This window comes from Eupeodes corollae, chromosome 1, assembly GCF_945859685.1.
Source record: "Eupeodes corollae chromosome 1, idEupCoro1.1, whole genome shotgun sequence".
NCBI classification, from domain to species: Eukaryota; Metazoa; Arthropoda; class Insecta; order Diptera; family Syrphidae; genus Eupeodes; species Eupeodes corollae.
In genome coordinates this window covers 49,447,011-49,473,607 of record NC_079147.1, presented here as the reverse complement: position 1 = coordinate 49,473,607, position 26,597 = coordinate 49,447,011, and the positions used below count along the sequence as shown (strand labels likewise).

Genomic DNA, 26,597 nt, shown 5'->3' with positions numbered 1-26,597 from the left:
CACATCCTTCCAAAGTGAAAAATCAACTAGTTGTCAATTATATGATTGTCCCATATACGAACGAGTACGAGATATAAGTTCATATCCAGGAATTAAGTGGGACAAATTAGGCTGCTTAACATCAGTTAAGCAGAAGGAAGCAAAAGCATCGTAGTATATGTAAGGCTTTAAAGTTTGTTTTGTTTGTTTCTCTAACGACCCACATGACATAATAAAGGATTAAAAAGACACTCGAGTAATAATGGTCTTCTGCGTATAGGGTCCCAGTGCCATAAAACAGTTTGCACTTAATTTAATCTCATATGATAAACTAATTTTGGGTTATAAAGTTCTTCCTTTTGCTCCATCATATGCATGAATGAGTACACATACCAAACAGATCCATATCCCATCCCTACCCCATATCAAAATGTCAAGTATCTAAGAGTTTGTGTTTTAGTTACTTTATAGACGACAAGTATACAAAATTGAGTTGTTGTGAAAGTTTAGAAAGCATTTCAACGTTATGTGAAGTACTTGTCTCTCATTCTCATGTAGAAATAGTTAGCTGATGTTGATGATGAGAGGATGATTATATGAAAATGCCTCATATTCAAGAAGTGTATCTATAAATTATGTCAAGGATTATCGCTCTATCACTACAGGCTCGCAATCAGAAAGGCAAAAGGCTTTTTTTTTTTGTTTTTGAGAAATTCAAATTCTAAGCACGTCCACATGACTTTTGGAACAAATTTCGGACTAATTTAATATGTCTAGAATTTTTTTGTGTGTGGTATGTACAAAAGGTATATAGACAGACTTTGAAGGAAGAAGTATAATTAGGGTTCTAGGGAGGCATTAAGTTTTACTCTTTGCGAATTGCGTGTTACATGATTATTTGACAGAAGTGGAAGGGAGTCCTCAACAATCTGTCAATTCAAGGTAAGTAGTCACAAACATCACGATAAAGGATACTTCTTGGAAAGTTAAACAAAATTCAATTTTCCTCCTGGCAAATTACCTAAAAACCTTATGTTTAGAGTTGGGAAACAAAAAATGGTAAAGGCTAAAAGATGAGGTTTATGCAGAAAGACACGGTTTTGAGGGATCTACCTGAAGTGTTGTTTTTCAAATTACCTAAGCCATTCGCAAGGAGGTCAAAAATTATGGGCAAGTCTGCGAAACTTTGCTTTATGCAAGAGTAAATTGTGCCTCATCTCTAAAATAAATACAAATATGCTAAACGAAAGATTTGTTTGTTCTTCTGTTGAAATCTCAAGTTCTTCAAATTCTCAAAACCATGAAGTTGCTGGGACTGCGTCTATAGAACCAATTACCATCTCTGGTTTCGGTTTTTCCTCAGTCGACTCTGCCGATGTTGTTGAATCAATTCTTTCTTTCACATCCATCGTTTCTCAAAATTTTACTGCCTATTCTTTTACCATACCTAACCCATATTTTTAACTTCTTCATCATGTCTGGTCACTATCCTATGCAATGGAAGCTAGCGAAAATCTTACCTATACCAAAAAATCCCAAAGGGATAGAGTTCAGGCCAATTGCTATTTTGTCCTTTCTGTCTAAAGTCTTTGAAAGACTCATTCAAAAACAATTAAATAATTTTCTTAATGCCAACAATCTAATTACTCCTGGTTTCCGGAAAAAAAAACATAGTTATATCACTGCCCTTATCAATGTTATTGAAGACTTGAGCATGTCAATGGATAAAGATCATGTGTTATTTTTAGTCCTCTTAGATTTTTCGAAAGCTTTCGATTCAGTTGACCACATTTTATTACGCAGTAAACTTATTAACGAGTTTATTTATTCTTTTTTGGCAGCAAACTTAATTTTTTCATACCTTACAGGTAGATCACAAGCTGTGGAAATAAATGGGTGCTATCAAATTTCCTACCGAATTTAAATTTTGTTCAGCAAGGCTCCATCCATGGTCCATTGTCGTTTTCAATGTACATTAAATCAATTCCAAACTCAATGAAATTTTGTTAATTAGCTTTGTACGCCGATGATGTGCAGCTTTACTTAAATTGTCCCCTCGGTTTAATTGAACACTACATTGAATGCTTAAATGAGGATCTTGAAAGGATTCAGAATTGGTCCACAGCAAATAGGCTTCAACTAAATCCTTTTAAGACTTAATGTATAGTTATTTCCCAAACAACTCTTGATATGTCTTACTTTCCTCGTATTGTCATGAACCATACCCCTATAGAATTTGTTGAGGCGGATAAAAATGTAGGAATAATATTTAATCGTTTTTTAACATTTGACAACCACATTAACACCATAGTTGGTAAGACTTATGGAGCCCTGTGTCCATTGTTTGCGGCCTAGCATTATGATCCCATAAGAACGCGTCTTTTACTTGCCAAATCCTTAGCAATAGCAATTCTTACTTATGGATGCGAAATTTTTTCTTCTTGTAGTTACCAAAGTAAGCGAAAACTTACAGTCGCATTCAACAATACTGCCCGCTATATTTCTGGACTTCGAAGATATGATCACATCTCAGAAATTTTAAATCATATTCTAAATATGTCATTTGAAAACATGCTCAACTTTCGGGCATTGTCCTTGCTTTCTGATATCCTACTTCCACAGACACCTCGCTTTCTCTTCGACAGAATACGACAAACTTCATCTGTCATACCATTACAACCTATCAGCCCACGTTACTCATCTCTTACTTCTGAACGTCAATTTTATGTTAATAGCATTCGGCTTTGGAATGCCTTGCCAAGATCAATAAGGGAGACACGTGATGCTGTCAAGGCAAAACTCGAAATCAAAAAATACTTGTCGAGATCGTAATTTCATACATATATCTAATTAGTTGAAATGAAATGAAATGAAATGAACAACAAATGAATCATTTAACTCAAATTTGTAAATCTGTATGTATATAAATTTGTATACTATTTTATAACGATTAAAAGCTATTGTTTCAATTAAAGTGTAATACTTTTGTAAAAAGCCCTCTGCAATGTAGTACCTTTTATATATAGTTCCATATTTTTTGTTAAATACTACACTTATAAGATATCTTATCTTAATGTGTATAAGTTTTCAAAATTGAAATAAATAAATCAAAAGATTCTGAAACGTGTAAATCCTAACTTATGTATCTATTTAGCTTAATTGAATTCGAAAAAACTACGTCAAGAAAAGCCCGAAAATTCTTCAAATCAGATCCTCTCTAATTTTCTGGGGTTTTGATTTTTTGTAGCGTTTTTCGCATTTATAGAAATTAAAATAGAAATAAGAAAAGTACATAATATTTTTGAAAAAGCTACGTTTCAAAACAATGTCTTACATTTCTGCGTGAAATACACCAAAAACGCTCTAAACTATTTAGATAACTGTTGGAATTGGAATCTTGGAATGCTTTTAATTACAGGGAGTCATACAAATTAAAAAATTAAACCATACCTTGATGGACAGCAGTGTTCTAAAATAATTTTATAACTAAAGTTTTCACTTTAGCTCTTGAAATGTGTAAATGTAAGGTTAAGATGGAAATTTGGTCAGCCTCCTGAACATTAAAAAACATTTTTAGTGTGAGTAAAAATGTATCTTTATTAAAGTGTCTTACTCCCCCCCCCCCCCTTATAAAAAATCTCGATGCGATCTTCCTTACAAACTATTTTAATATAATCGCAGAAAAATAATTAAAAGGCACCACTGGAAGGTTTTTAGTGTGGGTCGCATCCAAGCCTTCTTTTGGCATATATTTTCCTACATTTAAACTTGTGGACCTTATATTCTTTTTTGCAGTCTCAGCTAATTTTAAATCTCCAAAAAACTGAGTCAGTACTTTATAAATTTACTGAAGACCAAAAAATGGCGCGGAAAACTCTTAAGAGAATCTGAAAAAAAAGAACTTTAAAACTCCAACGTTAAAGGTTAATACCTACTAATGGCATTTTTTTTAAATCACTCAACATTTTCAATCTCCTTTCAGTTGTTTGTGTTGTTGAAAAATGTTACTTTAATATTCAGCTCACAAAAATAATGTACCTCCTTAGGTATGAGTAGCTCGAGGTATGTAGGTATGTTTTTTGTATATGTTTTTTATATGAATAAACCTCAAGAGTCAATTGCAAAATTGCGTTCTCAACGAAGTTTTCAACAATTTTTCTGTTTACAAAAATGTGACTGAGAACAATAGGGTAACAGAAAAGAGCAACAACAAAATGAAGAGGAAAAGTACAAAAAAAATAAAAAAAAAACACACAAAACGGAAAGAAACAAACGAGTAGGGTACCAACAAACAAACTAAGTTCCATAGTTACCCACATAATCGCATTCAACCATCCTTGCAAAATATGATTATTCAAAGCTCTTTTCCTTTTAGTCCATGAACTGAACGTAGAAAGAAAACACACACCGCTTCCATCAAACAACCAACCAACTAACCTAACCAAGTCAAGCCAGCCAAACCATCATCACCCATCTGAATCTTTGGCCCAGAGTCGTTGAAAGGAGTACTTGAAACACCCCAATTCACTTATACACATCATCACTCCTAAACATCAAACGCAAAGAAAAACGATACAAACAAAGAGAAAAAGAAGTTTCCTAAGCTTCAAAAAAAGAAAAATGAAAATCTTGCAAAAAGAAAAGAAAATTCCATGAGGGAGCAAAAAGTATGGAAAAACGGGCAAAATTCTATCCAAATTGCATTACACTCCTCGTTAGCATGGAATAAAGAAAAACATCACATCACACAGGCAACAGGACGACCCTCAATCTACGACCACGATGAGGACGACGATGACGACGAGGACGTCGACGAACGTGATGGTGAGAAAAAAATGCCCTCTTATTTCTAAGGCTCGCTTGTCGATGATGATGGTGCCCCTGCCCACCTTAGTAACAAAGAGGGACGCATGGTATAAACTAATCTTAGACCTTTTTAAATGGTGCTGCGCTATGATGAAGGACGAACCGCATGGCGACGAACGACGACGACAACTAAGATGATGACGATGGTGACAACGACTGTGGCACCGCTGAAGCCGCATTCGACTTGGAGTTCTTTTACTATTGAATAGAAAGTTTATGAATCAAGATATTTTGTTTGCTCTTTTCGTATTAAGAACTTAACAGAGTTGCCAGGTAAATAAATTATCGAGAAAAAAAATATAATAGAATACAGCTTGCAACCGGTTTTTTTTTGTAGAGGTATAGGACTTAAAGTTGGCAATACTATTTTTGTATTAGGGCCCAGTTTGCCAGCAGTTTGGAATTTAAATAATTGAAGGCAACAGTATTACCATGTATTACCTGTGTTTTTTTGGCATTCTATAAATAGTATAGTAGAAAATTCTCAAGAAAACGCATCGGCAGTAGCCAGATTTATGTATCTTAAAATTGATACAACTCAAAGAAGACATGTCAGAATAATAATTTTAAAAAACACAAATATAAGAAAGTTTTCTGAAAATCAAAAGTTAAAATAACTTCAGAAAAAAAACTAATAATATGCACAATTTTCAAAAAGAAATGTTAAGAAAACATCTGGAAATTGAGATTATATACAAAAAGTTTATTTAACAATTGCTTCAAGGAAGGGGTTTGTTCGTAGACTACTACGAGCTTGAAGCTCGCCTCAATTCATCATATACCTGAATCGAGTTGAAATGAGCATGATTTGACTCGATTCCGGTCCGGGATCGGAGTCGAGTAAAAATTTGTGAAGGCAAAACCTGTGTGGAGTAGTTGGTTTTACAGATAATGCATTACGGTCTATTTATTTGCATGTTTGTTTACAAGAAAAATAGTTTTAACAAAAAAAAAAAAATGCACATGAAGTATGTAGCATATTCTTATATGATTCTGAACTACTCAGTTCTACATTGTTCATCTAGAATCAAACTATCTCACTTGCACTTCATAAGAAACATCGAAACAACATTTGCATTTTAGAAAGTGCTGTCAAACTTAATCATTTTTTAATCTTCTTGTGCAGTGGAAACACCAAAAAGATTTATTTAATCTAAACTGAGACAGACCTTTGGTGGAAACATAGCAAAACTTTATTACCTTTTTAATTATTTTCTCTTGCAAAATAAGCCCAGTTAGTCCATTTTCAAAAACAAAACTAAATAATATCAATAGTAACAGATTGATTTTGTTTCCCCCAATAGAAAACACATGATTCAAAAGGCACAACTATTCAACGAACACAGCCCTTGAGATACAAATGCAATATCAATCGTACCAACATTTGAGAACAAAATCACATAAGATCCATTCGAGACTTGTACAAATAGTAAGATTACACTTAAAATTTTATCGGTAATATTTATACTGCGGATATTGTTTTCGATCTTCGTGTAAAAGCCTACTATACTATAGATAGATTTTCCAACAAAACACGGGTATTGAGTAGATTTGATAATTGGGACCAAAACAAGATAGCCATTGATCATAATTTTTAAAAGCAAACTGTGCTAAGCGATGAAACTCACTTCTGGTTGAAAAGATGAGTCAATAAATAAAACTACTAGTTTTGGAGTAATAACAAATCTTAAATGTATTTTTGGACACTGTTTTATCTACAAAAACTGACTTTAAGTACTTCTCAAAAAATAATGCTGGCCAGAACGCTACAGTCAATGTGGCCCGCTATAGAGCCATAAATGCCGTATTTTTCGTTCATCATTTAAGCAACCATTTTGTGTAGGATTTGAGGCTTGGATGCGACCTACACTGAAAACTTCCCATCCCGTCAGTCTATTTGTCTTCGGTTAAAAAAGTTGTCAACTGAATTATTCTTAACATTTTTAAATTCGAACAATATTTTTATATAAAGAAACAGTTGAGTTTAAAAATCTAGTTTTGTTGAATAGATTTTTAGTCGAAAACAAATTTTTACCAATTTTAGTACAATTTCCTTTAATTTTTACAAGTTGGATGAATGACATAATTTTGAGAGATATCAAGAACCGAACATCAATTTTTACCAAATTTACCTTTTTTTAAAACTGCTTAAAAACCGCCCACACAATTTTTTTTTAGAGCCCTTTCTGCATCTTTCTGCCTTATTATCTCTATAACAAAACTTATTTGAAGTCGATATCTCTTCTGGTTCTTGAGCTATGGAAGACGAAAAAACGTTTCGAACGTACGGACGTACGGACGTACACACGCACACACATACATCTTTCTAAAAATCTTTTATTTCGTCTCTAGGGACCTTGAAACGTCGAGAAATGTCAAAATTTTCAATTTGACAAATCGGACCCATTACAATAACTTCCTATGGGAAGTTAAAAATATTGTTTTCGATATTCAGTAATTTGTATATAAAAATTCAACAGTCCGATTTTTCATAAAAAATAAAATCTACAAAATTTGGTAGAAATTGATACGAGTACATATAGACAAACTTTTAAGCAAGGCAAATCGGAAGATGGGATGGGAAGTTATCAGTGTGGGTCGGATCCCAGCCTCTTTTTTGAAATTGATATCTCTTCTGGTTCTTGAGTCTTTAACTACTTATCGAAAGAATTGATATAATATTTGACCTCTATATTATACTATTTTCGAAAGTCAAATACCGGAAATCATACATATATTATTTAATATAAATGTACATATATATTATTCAAATAAAGTTATTTCAATTTGAACATGTCATTTTAGGATCTTTAAATGTAAGTCGACAAATAATCTATTCCCAATTTGGGATAAATCTTATAACACCTATCAAGGAAATCCAAAAACTCCGGCAATGGTAGCTTAGAAAGTCACAAAACCCATACCACCTCCCAAATACAGAAGCCGCAGCTAAAATTTGAACGTTGTTTTATTCCAAAACTTGATTTTCGTAATAATTTTTTTAGACATGTTTTTTTTCAATATAAAAATTCTTATTTTGGAGTTGACATTTTTGACATCTGACACTTAATTTTTGCTCAGTTTGGTTTACCATTTTATTATAAATACACTTAAGTACTTTTGAATATTTACTTTTCATGAGCGCAATATCTGACGTTGTGAGTCTGTGTTGCGGCGTCCAATATTTTGTGAAGTAACGCCGCTGAACGACTTTTATGTTACTTTCCTACGTAGATAAGCCTTAGAGGTTTAAGAATAAAGCTAAATTCTTGAACATAACATTGAATTATATTTGTTTTATTTCTCCTTAAAAATAACATGTCTAAGAAAAGTATCCTCTTCATGGTCATTTTATATTTCTAAAATTTGTCTTCGATTTTTTCAAAAGGTCATGATGGAGCAATGTTTAAAACCATTGAAAGGGATATAATTTGCATATAACAAGTTTTAAGCTTTGTCTTCCTTAAATAAAAATACAATTAAAAAGGGTGTTTGTGTGTGACACTATTTAATTCTGGAAAACACATTTGGAACCGGAAGTCGCAACTGGTCCATATCTTGAAATGCAAGATCGTCATTTAACAAATCGAAAAATAGGGTTTACCACTTAAACTTTAGTATGCCTAGCATTGATAAGATCTTTCATTGACAAATAGATGTTTTCAAAAAAGGTATTTACACGTTCTAATAAATTTACATTAATATTTAAAGACTTACTAAAAAAAACACCACTGTCGGTTGATTAAGGAAATATTCAAAAAATTCAATTAACATGACTCGAAAACCTTAAGCAATATCGTAAAAGGTCATGAATCATATGTAGATTTATAGGAATTAGATGAGGGCTGAGGCAACTGTATTCAGCACAGTTAAACTTTATGAACTATTTTTTTAACTGTTAAAGAACTCGTGTCTTGACTTAAACCTAAAATAAACGGTATAAGTCACTTTAATAGTCAATACATGACGTCAATTTACTCTTTCTCTCTTGTTAGCTATTTATGTTATTAAAATTCATTTAAAAGTTCATTTGAAATTTAAGACAATTTTTAAATTCAATAAGTCTTTTGAATGAAAAATGTTCACATAATGATGCCATGATTATAAAATGCCAAAATACTTCATTACACTTAATCAGAAAAAGTCACTTAAATCTAATATGTTAAATTCTCATGTCACAGTGTTAGTTGCCATTATTCTCCGAAACGGCTTTACCAATTTCAATGAAATTTTCCATATACATTTGATACGTTTGAGAATAGGTTTTATCTTTTTTTGTATTCCTGAGTACTTTTGTTTAAATCCATCAACATCGTACACGGTGCAACGATTTACGGTAGTATTCAGTGACGCTATGCACAATGAAGCATTGATTGCAACTGAGAATCATTGCTGTATCATTGTCAACTTACCACTCAGTCATTTCGGTAAGCATTCACAAAATCAAAATGCATCTGATTTAATAGACACTGAATTAAATCGTGAATTACAATACTGTACTGTAGAAATGGCAGCGATTGTTGCTCGCAAGGTCCCACAAATGAATGAAGAATAAAGAACCATTTTTGACTACAAGGTGGAACTTGCAAAACATTTCTTATTTCGCTAATTATTGTTAAAGTACGATCAAATAATGATATCGCATTGGCTATTGCCTTTTTTGGTATTGCGGCAACTTTATTGGATGGATGCAGAACAGTTCATTCAGCATTTAAACTGCCACCAAGTATTCAAAATAACACAGTCTTGAAACAGTGTTAAATTATCATCGGGGATGAATGCACTATGACACACAAACATTCGCTTGAGGCGTTGAACAGGCCATTCTTGAAATCATCGCCACTGTGGAGTAATGTTGAAAGAGTACAGCTGAAAATAAATATGCTGAAACATCTCAAAACAACTGTTAAATATAGGCGACGGAAAAGTTACTACAGATGAAACTGCATGCATAAAATTACCGATCGATTTCTGCAAGATTATTGATTAACAAGATGATCTCATTAACCAGATATTTTCCTATGTACAAAGACAATATACAAATCATGAGTTGCCGGCAGAAGGAGAAATTTTAGCAGCAAAAAATGTGGATGTCAACGAATTAAATCTCAAGATACAACATTTGTGACCAGGAGACTTGTTGTCTTACAAATCTATTGATACAATTTGTGAAGCTGTAAATTAACCAACTGAGTTTTTGAAACCAGGCATGCCACCGCATAACTTACAACAAAAGATTGGATCTCCGGTAATTTTGCTTCGTTGGTTAAACCCACCACGGTTATGCAACGGAACTCGATTATTAATAAAGAAAATTAATGATAAATGTCATAGAAGCCATTATTCTGAATGGCAAATTCCTAGGTGAAAATATATTATTACCGCCAATCCCTATTATACCCACAGAGTTCAATTCAAACGCCATCAGTTTTCAATTAGATTGGCTTTTGCAATGACTATCAATAATTTTTAAGGCCAAACGATTTCTGTCTATGGTTTAAATTTGAGCTCTAATGTTTTTCACACGGACAAATCTACGTTGCTCTCGAGATGGAAAACCATCCAGTTTGTTGGTATTGGCGAAAGATGGGATCACAAAAAATATTGTACATTTTGTTGCATTAAGGGATTGATATTGTTTTTTGTTGTAGTATAGTCGTAATTAGCGATATATATATAGTTTTAAAGATTAATTTTAATAAATTTAAAAAATTTGTTTGGTGATTTGTTATTTTAATATTTTTTCAACGTTTACAGTGCTCTTTAGCTCTCCCATTTATATATCGCATCACACATTTATAATAAATTAGTTACTTATTTCCAGCAAAATATTCTCTAGAAATTATTTGTCGACAAAACAACGTTTGTTGGATCACCTATAGTACTCTATAAAATAAACTAATTTTTCAATGAGCCTGAAACTTAACAGCAGTCCATTGTATGGGCACGTTTTAAGATTATCCAGATCCAACAATAGTTCTTCTGGGTCCGAACATGGTTTCGAGGAAAGTAGAACGGTGAATTTAATTTCCAGAAGTCTTTGGTAAATTAATAAGAATTAAGGATAGGCGTCGAATCATGAAAATACCAACCCGAATTTTCGAAAACCCAGCCGTAGTGCTACCACCGTAGTGCAGCAGTGATTTGACATCTAATGACTTTTTTCTTATTTCCAAATATCAAACAAAGTTTTCATGGGCAACGATCTTGTAAGGCAGTAAGAACTTAAATTATTTTTTTAAGTTGTCTCACGTGGAATTGTTAAAATATTTGCAAGAAATTTATAATCTTGGAGAATCGGGTTTTCAAAAAAGAAGATGTCAGGCATATGGTCTTTTCATGAAATATTTCGTTACTAATAACCACATTTGCTGGATATTTCCTTCGATAACTAAATGAATTCCATCTTTAAATTATAAAATTTGTTGTGAAGCATTGGCATAAAATTAAGTTCATTAAACTGTTATTCATAAGTTCCTGTGGCCAATGGTCCGCTAAATAACATTTTTTTGAAATACCCTTTGACTGTGTAACACTTAGCTCCGTCCTTTTGAAACCAAATGTTGTCAATATCCTCCCCCTCCTTTTGTGAACAAACATTCGTTCAACAGGCCCGATAACGATCGTTATTATTATTATATATTATTAACGGCATCCTTGCTCATTTTCGAAGAAAAATTGGCCTAATACGCTTCTGGACCAAAATCCACACCAAACAGCGACACGATTTGGATGTATCGGCTGTTCAATGTATGCATGCGGGTGTTCTGTGCCTCAAATGCCACAATTTTGCTTGTTTATTTATGATGAAGATGATTTCTTTAGCAAAATCGGCATCTTTTTTAAACGTTGTTTCCAGCGTTTTTCAAGCATATACACAACCATAACATTAGCTCAGCGGAAGGATTTAACTAATTATCTGTCAAATCAGACTTAAGCTAAGTGTAACCATGCACGAAATAAGTACTAGTTGAAAAAATAAATGTTGTATGGCGGACCCTATAAAACTTCTAATACATCATTCTTTAAACGATGTTAAGAGTGTATCGTTCCATTTTATATGATGTCGTACTTTTAAGTTGTCAAATATTAAAAAATTATATCATTTAAAGTGACGACAATCAAGTAGTGGGATATTCTTAAGCCTTGTATTTTAAAATCCTATTTAAAAAACAGTAGAACCAAACCATTGAACTGTGTTAGCATTGTTAGGCCAGAAATAAACAAACATATTTTCAATTTGTTTGTTTTAAACTCAAGGGTCTATTGAACGTTTTACACATGTAGAATATGTACATGTTTGTAGGTTTTTAGTCTCCAAGAAATTTGTATGATTACAATTTTTGAGACATTGAGGACTAAAGAAGGATTGCATCAAAACGTACGATGTGACGGACTTAACGAAATTTAGTACATGCACAGGAAACTTCTATCAAAATTGATGGATTAAGATTCTAGAAAATTTTAAACGTCAAAAAAATTTAAATTTAACACTTCGAGAAATTAGACCGATCACAAATACTTCCAATGGAAAGTTAATAACCATTAAATTTCAAAAACTATAGATACGTGACTAGAGTACACGAATTTAATCCCAATTTCTTTTTGTCTTAAAAAGTAATTACACTTATTGCTATAGCATTCACTTAAAGTTGTTATTTAAAACAATTTCGCCTTAAAATCTGTGTAATAATTCATCAGCAGATAATAATGCTGAGTAGAGTAGAGTAGAGTATTATTAAAAACTCTTGCAACGGCAACCTTAAGACATCAAATGCAGAAATTTTACTTTAAAATGCAAGTTCGTTTGTTTATGTTTTGAAAAATGAAAAATGAAAAACCCCACAAGAGCGAAGCGAAGGACACATAAAGCTAGGGCTAAGGGGAATTTATAAAACAACAACCTCACAAAGGCATAAGGACACAACAGGTTTTTGCCTGCCAAAAGACTTAGTCAAAAAAAAATAAACTCTTCTAGTACACAAGGTTGTAGTACCTATATGTGTACACGATTTTAGCTATATAGAAAGGATACATATCTAGGAACGGTACATAGAACTATAGTCAAACATACACAGGACATACAATGCGGCACTGTTGCAAAAGGATAATGAAAATGAAAATCGCCTCGAGCAAATTAAAAATTCATCTTACCTTTGATTATAGCACAAGGAGGAGTGTTTCCGTTTCGAAACGAAATTATCCTCTTCGGTGGTTGCCGTTGCCGTTGCCTGGCCGGGTGTGTTGGGGGTTGGTGGGCTTTTACTGTGGCTGGGTTTTGGGAAGCCCAACGGCAAAGGAAGCGGAGCAGGACAACAAGGAGATGGAGCTGAAACTGGAGTTGGAGACGAAGAAGATGTAGTTGGGGTAGCAAGAGCAAGAGCATTGAAAGAAAACTGCAGCAAAGGCTGCCAACTACTAAGGTGTTGCTGGCTTTCTTCGGGAGGTGCCCCTACCACTCGTGTCATCGTCATGGTTCGTTCGGTTGTATCCGTATCCGGCTTTAACTGTTCCGCAGTTTCGCCTCGGGACAAACACAAAGGATCACTAACACTGTTGGGGCTGCCATCGCTAATAGAATTTTCCGGTAAATAAGAAAAGCCATTCGTTGGAGATGGCGACAACAACGACGTCGTAGTCAACGACGACGACGACGTCAACGTTGACGACAACAACGGCGACGACAACGATGATGGTGATGGTGACGACAACAATGGCTGCCCATTATTGTTGTTGTTGTTGTTTTGATTTTGTGTTTGTTGTTTTTGTTGTTGTTGCCATGTGACCAAAGGTTGATGCCAATTTTTTCTTTGGAACCATTGCCAAGACGGTGATCGAATTCGCTTTGAATCATCGGTAATCATCGTTTGGCTGGTGTTCTTCGTATGGTCGTTGGACGTTGATTGCGATGGCATTATCTTCATCTGTCTGGAACGGTGATGGCTCTGATTGAAGACGCATCCAGAATGATGATCATCGGAGGATTGTTCATCAAGGGTATTTCGTTTATTTGCAGGGATAAAAGTTTCCCTGTCGGCCAAAGATGAAGCTGAAGTTGTATCTGATGAATCTGACTTGAGACTTTGGCAATGGGCAGGAATTTTAAGCTCTTTGTCCTTGCATTCGCTTTGTTCGATTTGATTTTCTTTTGGTCTGTTTCTAATGTAAGGGAAGTTTATTTGAAGTTTATCGTTTGACCGAGTGATGGTGGCGGGGGGATATGTCGAAGTTGATGTTGGTTGTGATGGTCTGCGCGTTACCTATGAATAGATTGGAAGGGCGGAATTTTTTGTTGGTTTATTTAGAATGTCAGATGATGTAAGTTCACACAAAAGCCGTGGAATTTCTAGGGCAATCAAGCATGCTGCAAAGTCATGAAGTTCGGGGCGCAAAAATCAATGTACAAGTTCTATACAGTATACACGATGTCATGTCATGTTAGGTGTATTTTTTTTGTTTTTCGAAAAAACATGAATTTTTGGCGTTTTAAACATTAAATCGCTTGATGGATGGATGTTCAGTACCTGAAGACTTGTTTTTTGTTAGGATGTATTTTTATCGTTCAATTTATGTTCCTATTCCTTTGAATTTTAAAATATGAGTACATTCCTCTGTAGTAACTTTTATTTTTGCATACAAATATAATTTTTTTAATCGAAAACAACGAAAAAACATTTTCATTTTAAATCTTTAACCTAGATTAGAAAACGTTCTTCTTTTATTGTGAAAAACTTGACGTTGTCTAAGAGAAAAGCACCTGTGCAAGAAAATAAAAGGAACTAAATTAAATTTTTAAACATATTTAATTGTTGAAGATGCAAGGACAAGTTATTTTTTTAATGGAGTATGCTAAGCTTCCTTATTAGAGGATTCAATTGTCAGATAGTAAAAATATAGTGGGTTTTTAAAAACTATTCTTGGAATTATTTCCAAAGTTTTAAAAAAATTACTTTATTAGTTCAATTGCTTAAATTGTTAGAGTCTGGGTGTGTCTAACCACACAGATTGAAACGGTTGAGAATAAAAAACAGTCTCTTTTAAAAGATGCGAAAATACATTCTTTTGTAAGCTTAAGAATCTTACAAGTGTTTAGAAAATACAAGATGTCGCCAAATTTGAAGCTGGGAACATAAAAGTTTCTGAACGAGTGGTTTCAAAACTGTTTTGAGATGCTGCCTAACCGCCGAAGCAAATTTTTAGTTGTTAAACTAAAATAATTTTTTGCTGAAATAAAGATTCATGAACATTTTGAAAACAAGTATTTTTAATAATTTACAATATTTTATATGACGTTGGTATATTTATCAGAAACTCTTGTTTTGTACCGGTATGTGTGTTTGTGGCAAATCTCTTTGGAAGTGTACCAAAATGCCAAGAAATTAGAAGGTACTACACACGATAGTAGAATATATTATTGCATACTCCGAATAGAAATGAAAACCAATTAGAAGCTGAAACGTAAGGTCAAACAGAAAAGGTCTGGGACCTGACTATATTGTTTCTGACATTGGACTCATTATAAAACTTGTTGATAGCACTGCGAAAAAAACTATAAGCATTCAAAGTTCAAATCTCGTTTGAATTATTTTAACTTTAGACCGCTGTACTGTACCATAACTTCTGAGGTAAGATATCTTCAAAAAATTTTCTCTATTCTTCTATTAACAAAATCAAATACAAATATTTATATTAAAGAAGCGGCATGTATAAATTTTTTAAGAAGTAGGAAAGTTTAATAAAACTGAATCTCTAACGGATAAAAGTCCTTTTCTATCTAGCTTACAATGTCATTTAAACATCCATAGATTTTTCTTGTTTTTGAAGTTTAAGATTTAAATGTTCGTTTCGAAACCATGGAAAAAATAAATTTACGAAAAAAGACCATTAAAATGTGGTTTACGTAATAAGACCGATTTTGATGTACGGTGTGACAGTATAGTGGACTGCTTTAGAAAAGCAAATATTGAAGTGCGACACACTTAATAAAGTACAACGCTCAGGTTGCGTATGTATAAGCGGATCGCTCTGTACGACCCCCTCTGCGGCAAACTAGTAGCTGCAAGTTCTGCTATTCTTCTTAAAGCTTGGTTTCAGCGGATTAACAATAATATTGTCACTTTAGAATCAATTCCAAAGCACAAAGATTACAACATCCCCCAACTGCTATTCGACAGAAACTTCCAGATTTCTACACCTTCTAGATCTTTCTGGGAGGATAAAGCATTCCTGGAAAACAATTTATTCTTTTTTATACTGATGGATGAAATTAAGTCTATCATTCCGCTTTCCCAACCATTGTAGTGTTTTTCAGTTGGAACTTTTGGCGATAAAAGAAGTTTTTTTCTGGCTTGAAGAAACCGTGATATCAATATCTGATATCCGTATATTTTAAGATAGTCAGCCCGCAATCAAATCTCTAGACTCTATCCCTACAAATTCTATGACAGTGCATAATAAATTTTTGTATTCACCTCTTCTGTAGCCGCGCCATAGAGACAATCCGCGAAGTTGTAAGGCAGAGGAAATCGACAGAAATGGTACAGAAAAATTATTCTATAACGTAGAGCTAAGGATGGCATACCAATCGCTCTTGCTAATACAAGACACTATGAAGTAGAAGATCAGGTGGAACAACATCACCAAGTGTCAGGTCACGAAAAACATCTGGCGTACACTAGATTTAAAGCGCTCAAGGCGCTCGCTATCTCTAAGCACTTCGCATATAAGCTCGTTAACCGGTGTCATAACTTTACACTGTCTAATAGGAAAGCTCGCCACTTGGCTAGGAGTATTCTCAAATGACTTTTGCTGAAGCTGTTTGCATGAGGAAGAAAAGGAAACAGTTTTTCACCTTCTCTGTACATGCCCTACCTTAGCTCAAAATCGATTGAATTACCTAAGAGAATTCTTCTAAGGAGTGATTTTTTAGCTATTATCTTTTTGGCAACGCTGGTTTAAACAGATGACGCACGTTTCGTGTTTTGTTTTGCTGTCAAACATCTTCAGTTTGGTCTATAATTTAACCATGAATCATCTTACAAACGAACAACGCTTAAAAATTATTGAATTTTATCATCAAAATGCGATTTCTGTTAAAGAAAGTTCATCCAGCGCTTCTTCCATTTTATGGTCAGTTTAATCGACAAACTGATTTTGTCTCATTCGGTACTTTTTCAAAGACAAGGCGAAACGTAACGTAACTGTGAATGGTGACCGCTACCGTGAGATGATATCCAACTTTTTTTTGCCAAAAATGCAAGAGCTTGGCTTGCATGACATATGGTTTCAACAAGACGGTGCCACATGGCACAACAATGGACTTATTGAGAGGCGAGTTCGGTGAAAATTTTATTTCACGATCGGAACCTGTCAATTGGCCACCTAGATCGCGCTAAACGTCTTCAGACTATTTTTTGGTGGGCTATGTTAAAGCTCATGTTTATACAGACTCGCTTCATTTGACGCATTGGAAAGCAACATTGAAGCATTTATTCGTGAGATACCGGCAGAAATGTTGGAAAGAGTATGCCAAAATTGGTCTAAGCGGATGGACAATTTGATGCGCAGTCAACACTTTCATGAAATAATCTTCAATCGTTAAATTATATAAAACGTTCTATCGATTCAAACAAAGATTTCATGCATTTTTCTGAATTGTATGTGTTTTTTTTTTTGAAAAATGATCTTATAGCTTTTAAAAAACCACCCTTTATAAAATATAAATGATCTCAATCAAATTACCATAATCAGTTTTTCTTGTTTCGTAAGGGGATCAAACAGGTTTAATTGAGTCTCAAAATGCATGTGGTTGCAAAACGGGCCAAATTGGCCAAAGTGTGTCCTACTCCTTTATGAACAGTCACTTTAACGCAAGTTTACCCTGGTTTCTGCCTCTAAAAGATTTTTTTTTTGATGGCGCTATTCTTTAATATTTTATTTTGTATGGCAAACTATTGCTTCTTTATGGAGTCATATTGCAATATCAAGCGTGAGTCTGGCTAAACAAAAAACCGGTACGTCTGATATTGGAATCAGGGGTAGTCTGACGGGTATTACGAATGAATTGTTTATGAAAAAAGCAAAAAAATACGATATACTCGTACATGAGGCCTAGCGGTGTTGATCATTTTAAGAGCTCGCTTTTCAATTATATCCGAAAGACTCAGCTACTTTATTGGGGCACTTGCCCAAATATGGTAATTATTCTCAAGTTTTGTAAATTATTTGGCGTTAAGTTAAAAGGTTTTAAGTCAAAAAATTACACTATAGGTTTTGATTTATTTTTAAGGATTTTCTTAGAGAAATCAGAAAGTAAGAGATTTTTTCCATATGTACAGATCGTTGTAGTTCAGTCTTAAACCAAATCACCTTTCTTTTATTTTGAAATTTTTTAAATTAACTTTGGTTACATTTTTCCCAAATTTAACTCGAAATTTAGCTTAACCTCAATAACCAGAAGTTTATTGAAAAACGACGAAGTAAAGTGTTTTACAGGCATTTCTAACGATATTTCTATTAAATTGGACAATTAATTTTTCAGGATCATTCCTTTTTTTTTCAAAATATTCTTTTAATATAAGAAACATTAATTCAATATTTTGAATTTTGTCTTTATGTCAAAATAAAGAAGAAAAAAGTACTAAAAAGTCAACCGCGACCATGCCAAAACTTAACACAATTTTTTTTTGAATTGTTAAAGAACTAAAGTCCAGGGAATTCCTTATTTTAGCAACATTCATTACTGAAAAATATAGACCACTTGACTTTGTAATTTTTGCAAATTTAACTTTTTCCCTCTAACTCTCTTCATCTGCAGTACTCACAAAAGCCCACTCACTTTTATAGGTATTTTTGGAAAATAATTGGAATTCTATGCATACCTTCTAAAATATTTGGCTATTATATTCGAAAACAAACAATTTCCTGGTATTTTTTCAATCTATAGATTTATTCGTCCTGCCTGATATTATACGAGTATATAGCTATTGTATCTTTCATACCCCGACATAGGTATCCTCAATTTGTGTATCCTTAATTGTTATTCACTCAATGAAAAATCACGCTCTTATATTGAAGCTGGAACTCTAGTCGAACAAAAATTACAAAACAAATCGTCAAGCGGCATTCCAAACTTTTACCATGAGACATAACGAACCATAATCAAAGTCAAACAACAAAGGATGATGCAATGTTTACTCCTTTTTTGGTGATCTCTCTTTCGTTCTCGTACTTATTTTTCCTCTGTCTCTTTCACTCTGCTCTGTTGAAGTGAATGGTGATGTTAGCAATATCGTTAGTATTTTTTCAAAACTTAGAAGGATGGAAAAACCAAAACACAAAAACAACAAATTTTCAAAAAACAAGTCCCAACACAAAGCACACAAAGTTAAGTTTTTTTTTTGACAGCAAAACAACAACGAAATGCAAAAATTTCAAAGGGTAAAGAAGAAAAAACACGCAAAAAACGGTTCTTTTGGAAAAACATTCATTTGCCAGAGGAGTTATGCGCGCTGCTGGTGAGAGGGGAGGTTAGGCGTTAAAGTCTTCTCAAGTGCATCAGGCGCAATCAGTAAAACAAAACTACAAAAAACACAAACATACAAAAATGCCAGGCAGCAGGTCGAAGGACGAAGGATGCAGGACGCAAGACGCAAAAGTAGGATGCGGAGGAAACACAACGTGTCTACCTCAAAGTTTGGCATTTGCCTTTATTTAATTTTTGTTGGTTTTTGTGGCGTATTTTGTTTTGCATTCGTTTTGTTGTGCTTGCGACATGTATTTCAATTTTGGACCGGCTTCGACGACGTTGGCTCCGTCGTTGTTGACGTCCTCGCATAGCCTTTTTGACTTCAACTCTGACTTCGACACTAGCAAGGACGACGGTGACGGCGACTGTGACGCACAGTGGTGGCGTTCGACAAAGCAAAACAGTCCTGTTAGATGAGTAGAGTATTGGTAGCAGTGTTTGCGTTGATACTGTTGTCGTTGGCGTTACTGGTACTTGTTTGAAATCCTTCAGTGAAAACTCTTGCTAAGTTTTGTAGTTCGAGTTTGAGGGCACGACTACTTCTGTGGCCCACAGGCGCTGTTGCATTTGTAGACATGATTCTGTGAAGAGAATACAGAATGAATGATGGCAGAACTTCGAGTAAGAAAAAAAAAAGTATTGAAAACAAAAACATTTTTTGAGAGGAGGATAAGTCGTGTTATACGTGTGGGTAATGAAGTTTCAAAATTGTTGGTTTTATGAAAGTTTAATCCAGTTAACAGGATAGTTAGATGTGTCGAATTTTTGATGCGAATGGGTATAGATGTTCGTTTAAGGATTTGGTTGTAGAAAATGAAGTCTGATAAAATATGCGCATCATCGACAAAGCTTCGACAGCTTCAATCAAAAGCTGAATATAAATAAGAAGATACTCGGATGACGGGTGTTTTGAAATTAATCCCTTACTACACATTCAATTCTTAGAAGTGCTTCATGGGAATCATCTAATTCCTATAAGCTCTTAATGTTGCATATCATAAATATCGTCTGCAAGAGAATATTCATTTCATTTTTAATTGGTTTTAGATTTCGGTTGAATTTAGTGCGCTTTTCTTAGAAACTGAATGAGATATTCAAACATCATACAATATTTGAGCAGAATTTCGCAACTTGAAATTGTGTGGGGAAAAAGCATATAGAATCAATAAGTATATGTTTAATTTTCTGAGAATGGCCAACATAATGTAAAAGTCGGACGCACTAAGATATCATCAATTGAACTCTATTTAATTTATGATATCATAGAGTTTACATATCGGCTCCTGTTAACTTATAGGATCTTAGGTTCTCCTGTTCTCGAATTTACGAGAATATGGAGCTAACATCAAAATAGTATATTTTATAATATTTTTTATATCGCGAAATTTTTGAAACAATAAAGTCACAGAAATCTAGTAAAACATCTGATTCACGTTGTCTCCATTTGAACGCCTTTGATATTAAATATTATAGATTAACATTGACGAAAATACCCATTTCGCGTAAAATTTGGCCTGTACGTAATTTTATATCAAGAATTTTAGTTCCAAATTTTCATAATTAAATTTTTGGATAAAAATTGGAACAACGAATAAATTCTATTATTTATTGATTTAAATGAAACCTGAAAGGGTATTTTACTAATTATTTTATTGTGCGGCATTATTTCTAATTACAACACAAACGACCAATTCAATTGGATAACGTGGACGATATTTGTTTACTCTCTCATGGAATTATGGATCTCCATTAAATGACAATAAATGTGGAGAGAAAAGCAGAAGTCGTGGGGCTGAAAATAATTTTAGGCGAAACAGAAATGATCAGGCTCGGAACCCGGCCATCCTATCGAATATAATTCCTCGCAACCGGTAAACAAAGTGGAAAGCTTTCAATACCTTAGAATTAGAAGTATCCTCTCCATCAAAGGCGTAACCAAACAAGACGTGATCTGCCGTATCGGCAAAGCAAAAGCTTCTGTATGCTGTCAAAAATTTGGAGGAATAGCACTAACAGCTCAAGAACAAAGATACGACGATTTCGCACAAATTTTTAATCTGTGCTTCTTTATGGGTGCAGTACCTGCAACGTTACTTCAGCCATCACAAGAAAGCTGCGAACTTTCGCGAATGGATGTCTTCCCAACATACTAAGGATTTTCTAGCCAAACCGAATATCCAATGAGGTCGTTCATAGAAAGAAAGGTTAGAAACCTATAGACCATACCATAGACACACGCTTCTAAAAGGTAACGCTCACACAAGAAGCCAGAAGAGCTAGACGACCGAGAAGCACAGTCTCAGGAAATTCGATGCGGAATCAGCTTCACTAGGCAGGAGTTGGAGAGAGCTGAAAGACATCTCCGGAAAAAACAAGCGCAGTAGAAGGCCTATGCCCCTTAAGGGGTTCCCAACAGATTGAACTTGTCTGAGGACCTAAGTAAGTGGTGAGCATGACCAATTCAAACATTTAGGATTCTTCACCAGCAACTTCAAGAGTTTTTTTTTAAGGTCTTGAAAGGATCATTAAAATCTTCCTTATGTCTCCGATTGTGATCAAATTTTGGAAAATAACATGGTCAAGAAATTTTTCTTAGAGAAGTAGCTCGATCTTTTTAAAAAAAATAAGCTTCGGCCACAATAATATTTAACAATGTTTACAATAAAAAGAAATGCATTTACCGAAGCACTACTATCACTATCACCAATTCAAATATCTCACTCAGCAGTGAAATGTTGAAAATGAAGAAAATTTTCAACAATCATTCATAATGCTGTTTGTGAAGTGCCTATCTTTTTTAGGTGACTCACACAGTTTTTATTTTCATAACTAATTCTTTTAAACATCTCAAATTTTTCACCAGGTTCTTCACTTTTGGCGGTTAAGGAGTGCTTTCCTTTAAAGAATATTGTAACTTGAATTGTAGAATTGTAAAGTGATTACCATTTTGAGTTGTTGAAACGTGCTTTATTCAATTTTTTTGACAAATATCAAAAGATAACTGATAAAAGTGACAGCCGCCAAAATATCAAAAATGGAATTGAATGATAGTATATACCCACGCTGGCATGAAAAAGACTGAGTTGATTCCTGTTTCACAATATACTTTTCTCATTTCACTCTTAAAATTTGTTTGCTTTGTAATAAACTTTCTCACTTAAAACTTAAATCTTCTACTATCACATTTCTTCCAACTTTTAATAAAAGATTCAGTTTTATTTCTTCATAATATCGGTTTTTGTTCTAAAAATAAAAAAAACACAAAATAAAACATCATATAACTTAAATAAAAAGAATCGGCCCTATATGACTGCCCTTAGGAACCCCTGATAATTTTTGAAGTTAAGGGTTAAGGACCTTTTCTAAGGAGAAGGTGGAAAATACTAAATACAAGAGGTAGTCCACCTTAGTCGTGGTGATCGAAGTTCATATTAAATCCACTAGCGTAGTTGAGCTCCTAATCATGATACTAATTTAACGCCCTTATGATTCTAAAAATATGCAATAAATAAAACAGTACACAGATTTAGTTTTATTAGAATTCCTCTGAATCAAAAATACGATTCGAAGAATTGGTATTTGCAAAGATACTCGTTACATAAAAATTCTTTTGTTTTTTGTTAATTTTTTACGTCAATTAAGCTGCCGCGTTCAATGAAGAAATATACCAGGAAGTTCTGGATAAATATTCGCTTCGAAATAAAAAAATCCAATAAGCCAAACAAGCTTATAAAACCTTTTTTAAAAGAGGAGAATATTTATTTTCCTTTTTAGGAGCTGCTAGAAATCCTGGAAATCAATGTAATTAGGGACAGAATGTGAAAAAACACAAAAACTTATATCGTTTAGATTGTATTTCTGAAAGTATAGGACTTTGAAATGAAATAAAACGAATATGATATTTTTGAATTGAAACGAAATTTACTTTATTCGAATGAACGAAAATATATCTTCTGGTATTATAATTTGAATATATGTACATAACTACTATTACTAATGGCCAGGAATTCCTCAGACCTAGCCTAATCTGGAGGTTGAATTTTCGAAAGCTTTTTTCAACATTTGTGGCCATATACAGTCAATTATGCGGTAAATGTTATTCTCCAAGTGGGCAATCGTGTCTGTTTTTGAGGCTTATTTATGGGTCCGTAGCTTGAAATTATGCGGTTACCAAACCAAACAATTCGCAGCCATGGCTTAAAAGCCGTTATACTCGTAATTGATTGCAAATTTTTGAAAAACTTCGCACAGATTATTCAACCAACCCATTAAAATAGTCAGTTCTTATGGATGTAACGGGTCTCAACATATATTTGAGGATTACCATCACTTCAAATACGGACAATTTTTTTTTTTTTGTTTATAATAAGCGCACACTCAAAGGGATAACTACCCTTATTATGTAGACACTGTGTGAGCACTAGAAATGGAGAGAGGGGTTAAAAGGAGGTGTCGGTACACATTGGTTTTGAATTCCTGAATATTGTAATAGCTGGGGAAGACAGATTGTGGCAAGGCATTCCACATTCGTATAGTACGGCTAAAGAACGAATCTCTGTACTTGACAGTACGACCGAAGTTGAGCTCGAGGGTATATTGATGAGCTTTCCTAGAAGCGCGAGTATTACGGTTGAACGGTTTAAGGGGAGGAATGCAACTGGCTATTTCTCTAGAGCATAAACCATTAAAATAACGGTAAAACAGGGTGAGACAAGAAACATTTCGACGATGTTCAAGTGACGTAAATGATCTTATGATGGTAATATCACCAATCAATCTAAATGCTCTACGTTCAATACTATCCAAGAGGCTTAAGTAAGTTGCGGGAGCACCAGCCCAGATATGGGAGTTATACTCAAGCTTTGGACGTATTGTAAATAACAGCCAGATCAGAGGGGGAGAGAAACTTCTTGCATCACCTTAGAAAACCCAAACATCTTGCGGCATTTTTGGCGACATCGCGTATGTGATCGTTCCACAAAAGGTGGTTGGTGATACACATACCGAGAATATCGAGATGTTCAGTTTCCTCGATGCAAGTGCCATTTATGGATAATGACAGGGGGTATATTTCGCTTTAACGATACAAGACAGCATTGCGTTTTCGAAGCATTAAATTCCGGGCGGTTTCTTATTCCCCATTGTACAATGCTGTTTAGGTCGGAATTTAATGAGCTTATCATATTTTGTCGTTGCAGTTCCACATCCGAAAAAGAGGAATGTGAGTCTGAAAACGAATATGAAAAGCTGAGATGATAAGATGTTGCAGACAGGAGATCATTAATAAAAATGAGAAAGAGTTTTGGAGATAGAACAGAGCCCTGGTGCACACCAAAATTTATTTTGTGGTTTTTAGACTTGAATCCATCCAATACAACTTGTATTGGACGATTGGAACGGTAATTACTAATCCAATGAAGGAGGGAGTCATGAAAACCGAAAGCACGCATTTTCGATAAGAGAGCCTGATGCCAAACCCTTTTGAAATATCAAGTGCAATAATCTTACTTTCTCCAAAACTATGTAAAGATTTGTTCCACTGTTCGGTGAGATGAACCATGAGATCACCAGTGGACCTATTGCTACGAAAAGCGTATTGTCGGTCATTAAGAAGCTTTCGATCTTCGAGATATTTATTGATCTGGTAATTAATCAGCGTTTCCATGACCTTAGAAAGGAGGGACGTAACTGCAATCGGTTGGTAATTAGAGGGTGAGGAAGATTCGCCTTTCTTGGGAATAGGCTGGACAAATGCAGTTTTCCATCCTCTCGGAACGAGACTTGAGGAGTAGCACAGATGAAAAAGCTTACGCAGTAGTTTTTCCAGCGATGAAGAACACCTCTTCAGAACAATAGTGGTGATACCATCCGGACCAGCAGATTTATATTTGTTAAGATCTTTTAGGACTCTCGCTACAATACGAGTGCGAAAAAAAGATTTGCGTTGCAGGCCTTCCTGGCTTGCTTGAAGTTATTCCGGTTTTCCTCAGTTGGATTGGCTTTAAAAAAACGGAATCTTACCTTGTTGACCCTAATAACCTCTTTACAGCTCGCATCAAACCATGTGTTTTCCTTAGGTCTAATGCTTTTAACCCTATTCGGGATAAAAATTCTCATTCCCAGGAGAATCAAACTTTTGATCATATCAGCGCTGGCGTCAACGTCACTATCGAGGAAGCATAAAGATCCTAAAATAATTATTAAGGCCGTCCCAGTTGGCTTTCTCGTATTGACAAACGGTTCTCTTATTAGCTTTTTCTTTAACTGGAGAGTTTTTACACGAGAAATTTGATGATATGACACAATGGTCAGATGAGCCCAGAGGAGATAGAACACTAATAGTCTACTTACCAGGGTGAGAAGTAAGAAACAAGTCAAGAGTTTTTTCTGCTCGACCTACCACGTCCGATATTCGAGTGGGCTCGTTGACCAGCTGAGTTACGTATTTCAACTCAGCGAAGATCCCAGAATACACTCCTTTGGTTGTTGTCTGACCTGAATGTTGAAGCCAAGAAGAATTGTGTACATTGAAATCGCGCGTTACAACGATTTCACTGCAAGGATAGGAGGTTATTAAAGTATTAATTTAAACAAAAATTACGCTGAATTGCTAAAAACGAAGTGCGCAGTACGTTATTCGAAGAGAATCATGATTTTCAAAATAAATTGGCAGAATTTTGAAAGTGCTGTATAGACGTCAGTTTATTCATGTTGAACTGATAAACCAAACTCCAAATAAATCAATGGCCAAAAGTTTAAATAGTGTTGCCATCTTAAAGTTCTACACCTAATTGATCTTACAAAAAATTAAATTTCTCTTAACGAAACAATTATAAAACAAAAGAAAATGATGTGCTTCATAAAACGTCTCAAGTCACATTTCTGCGAATTTAAGGAAAAGAAAAAAAAAATGTTTATATTTTAATCTTGTGAATTATTTCGTATCATTAATTGAATACAAAATTAAAAGTATCCTGTATTCTTAGAAAAATGAACCCATCTTTACGTATCTTCAATTTTTCAGATTGTAAATAAAATCCTTAAAAAATCATCATACCTTGAAGGATTAAATATATCCCACCAATTTTAACAAAGTCTTCAAACTGAAACTTATCTATCTTAAATATAGAATATCTCAACTTTTATTCACACAACTGATTAAACCAGAATTGTAATTAATTTTTTGAAAAGAATCTGATAAAATATCTCCAAAGAATCATTCACT

The 26,597-nt window shown here is 34.2% G+C and overlaps 2 protein-coding genes across 3 annotated transcripts in view; both read right to left on the bottom strand.

The window, feature by feature from the left end:
- The window catches only part of LOC129941525 (extracellular serine/threonine protein CG31145), a 137,277-nt gene extending 124,035 nt beyond the window's left edge, over positions 1 to 13,242 (bottom strand). Inside the window, exon 1 of one of the 2 annotated variants that reach the window (XR_008780877.1) lies at positions 13,000 to 13,242. The gene's annotated coding sequence lies outside the window, so the exon portion shown is untranslated. The remainder of the gene's footprint in view (positions 1 to 12,999) is intronic. The other variant, XM_056050196.1, reaches the window with a different exon arrangement.
- LOC129938939 (uncharacterized) overlaps positions 1 to 26,597 on the bottom strand; it is an 88,902-nt gene that overhangs the window by 12,576 nt on the left and 49,729 nt on the right. Inside the window, exons 2-3 of the mRNA XM_056046782.1 lie at positions 13,632 to 14,105; positions 13,000 to 13,562 (exon numbers count right to left, since the gene is read on the bottom strand). Coding sequence (XP_055902757.1) covers positions 13,000 to 13,562; positions 13,632 to 14,105 — 1,037 coding nt within the window. The remainder of the gene's footprint in view (positions 1 to 12,999; positions 13,563 to 13,631; positions 14,106 to 26,597) is intronic.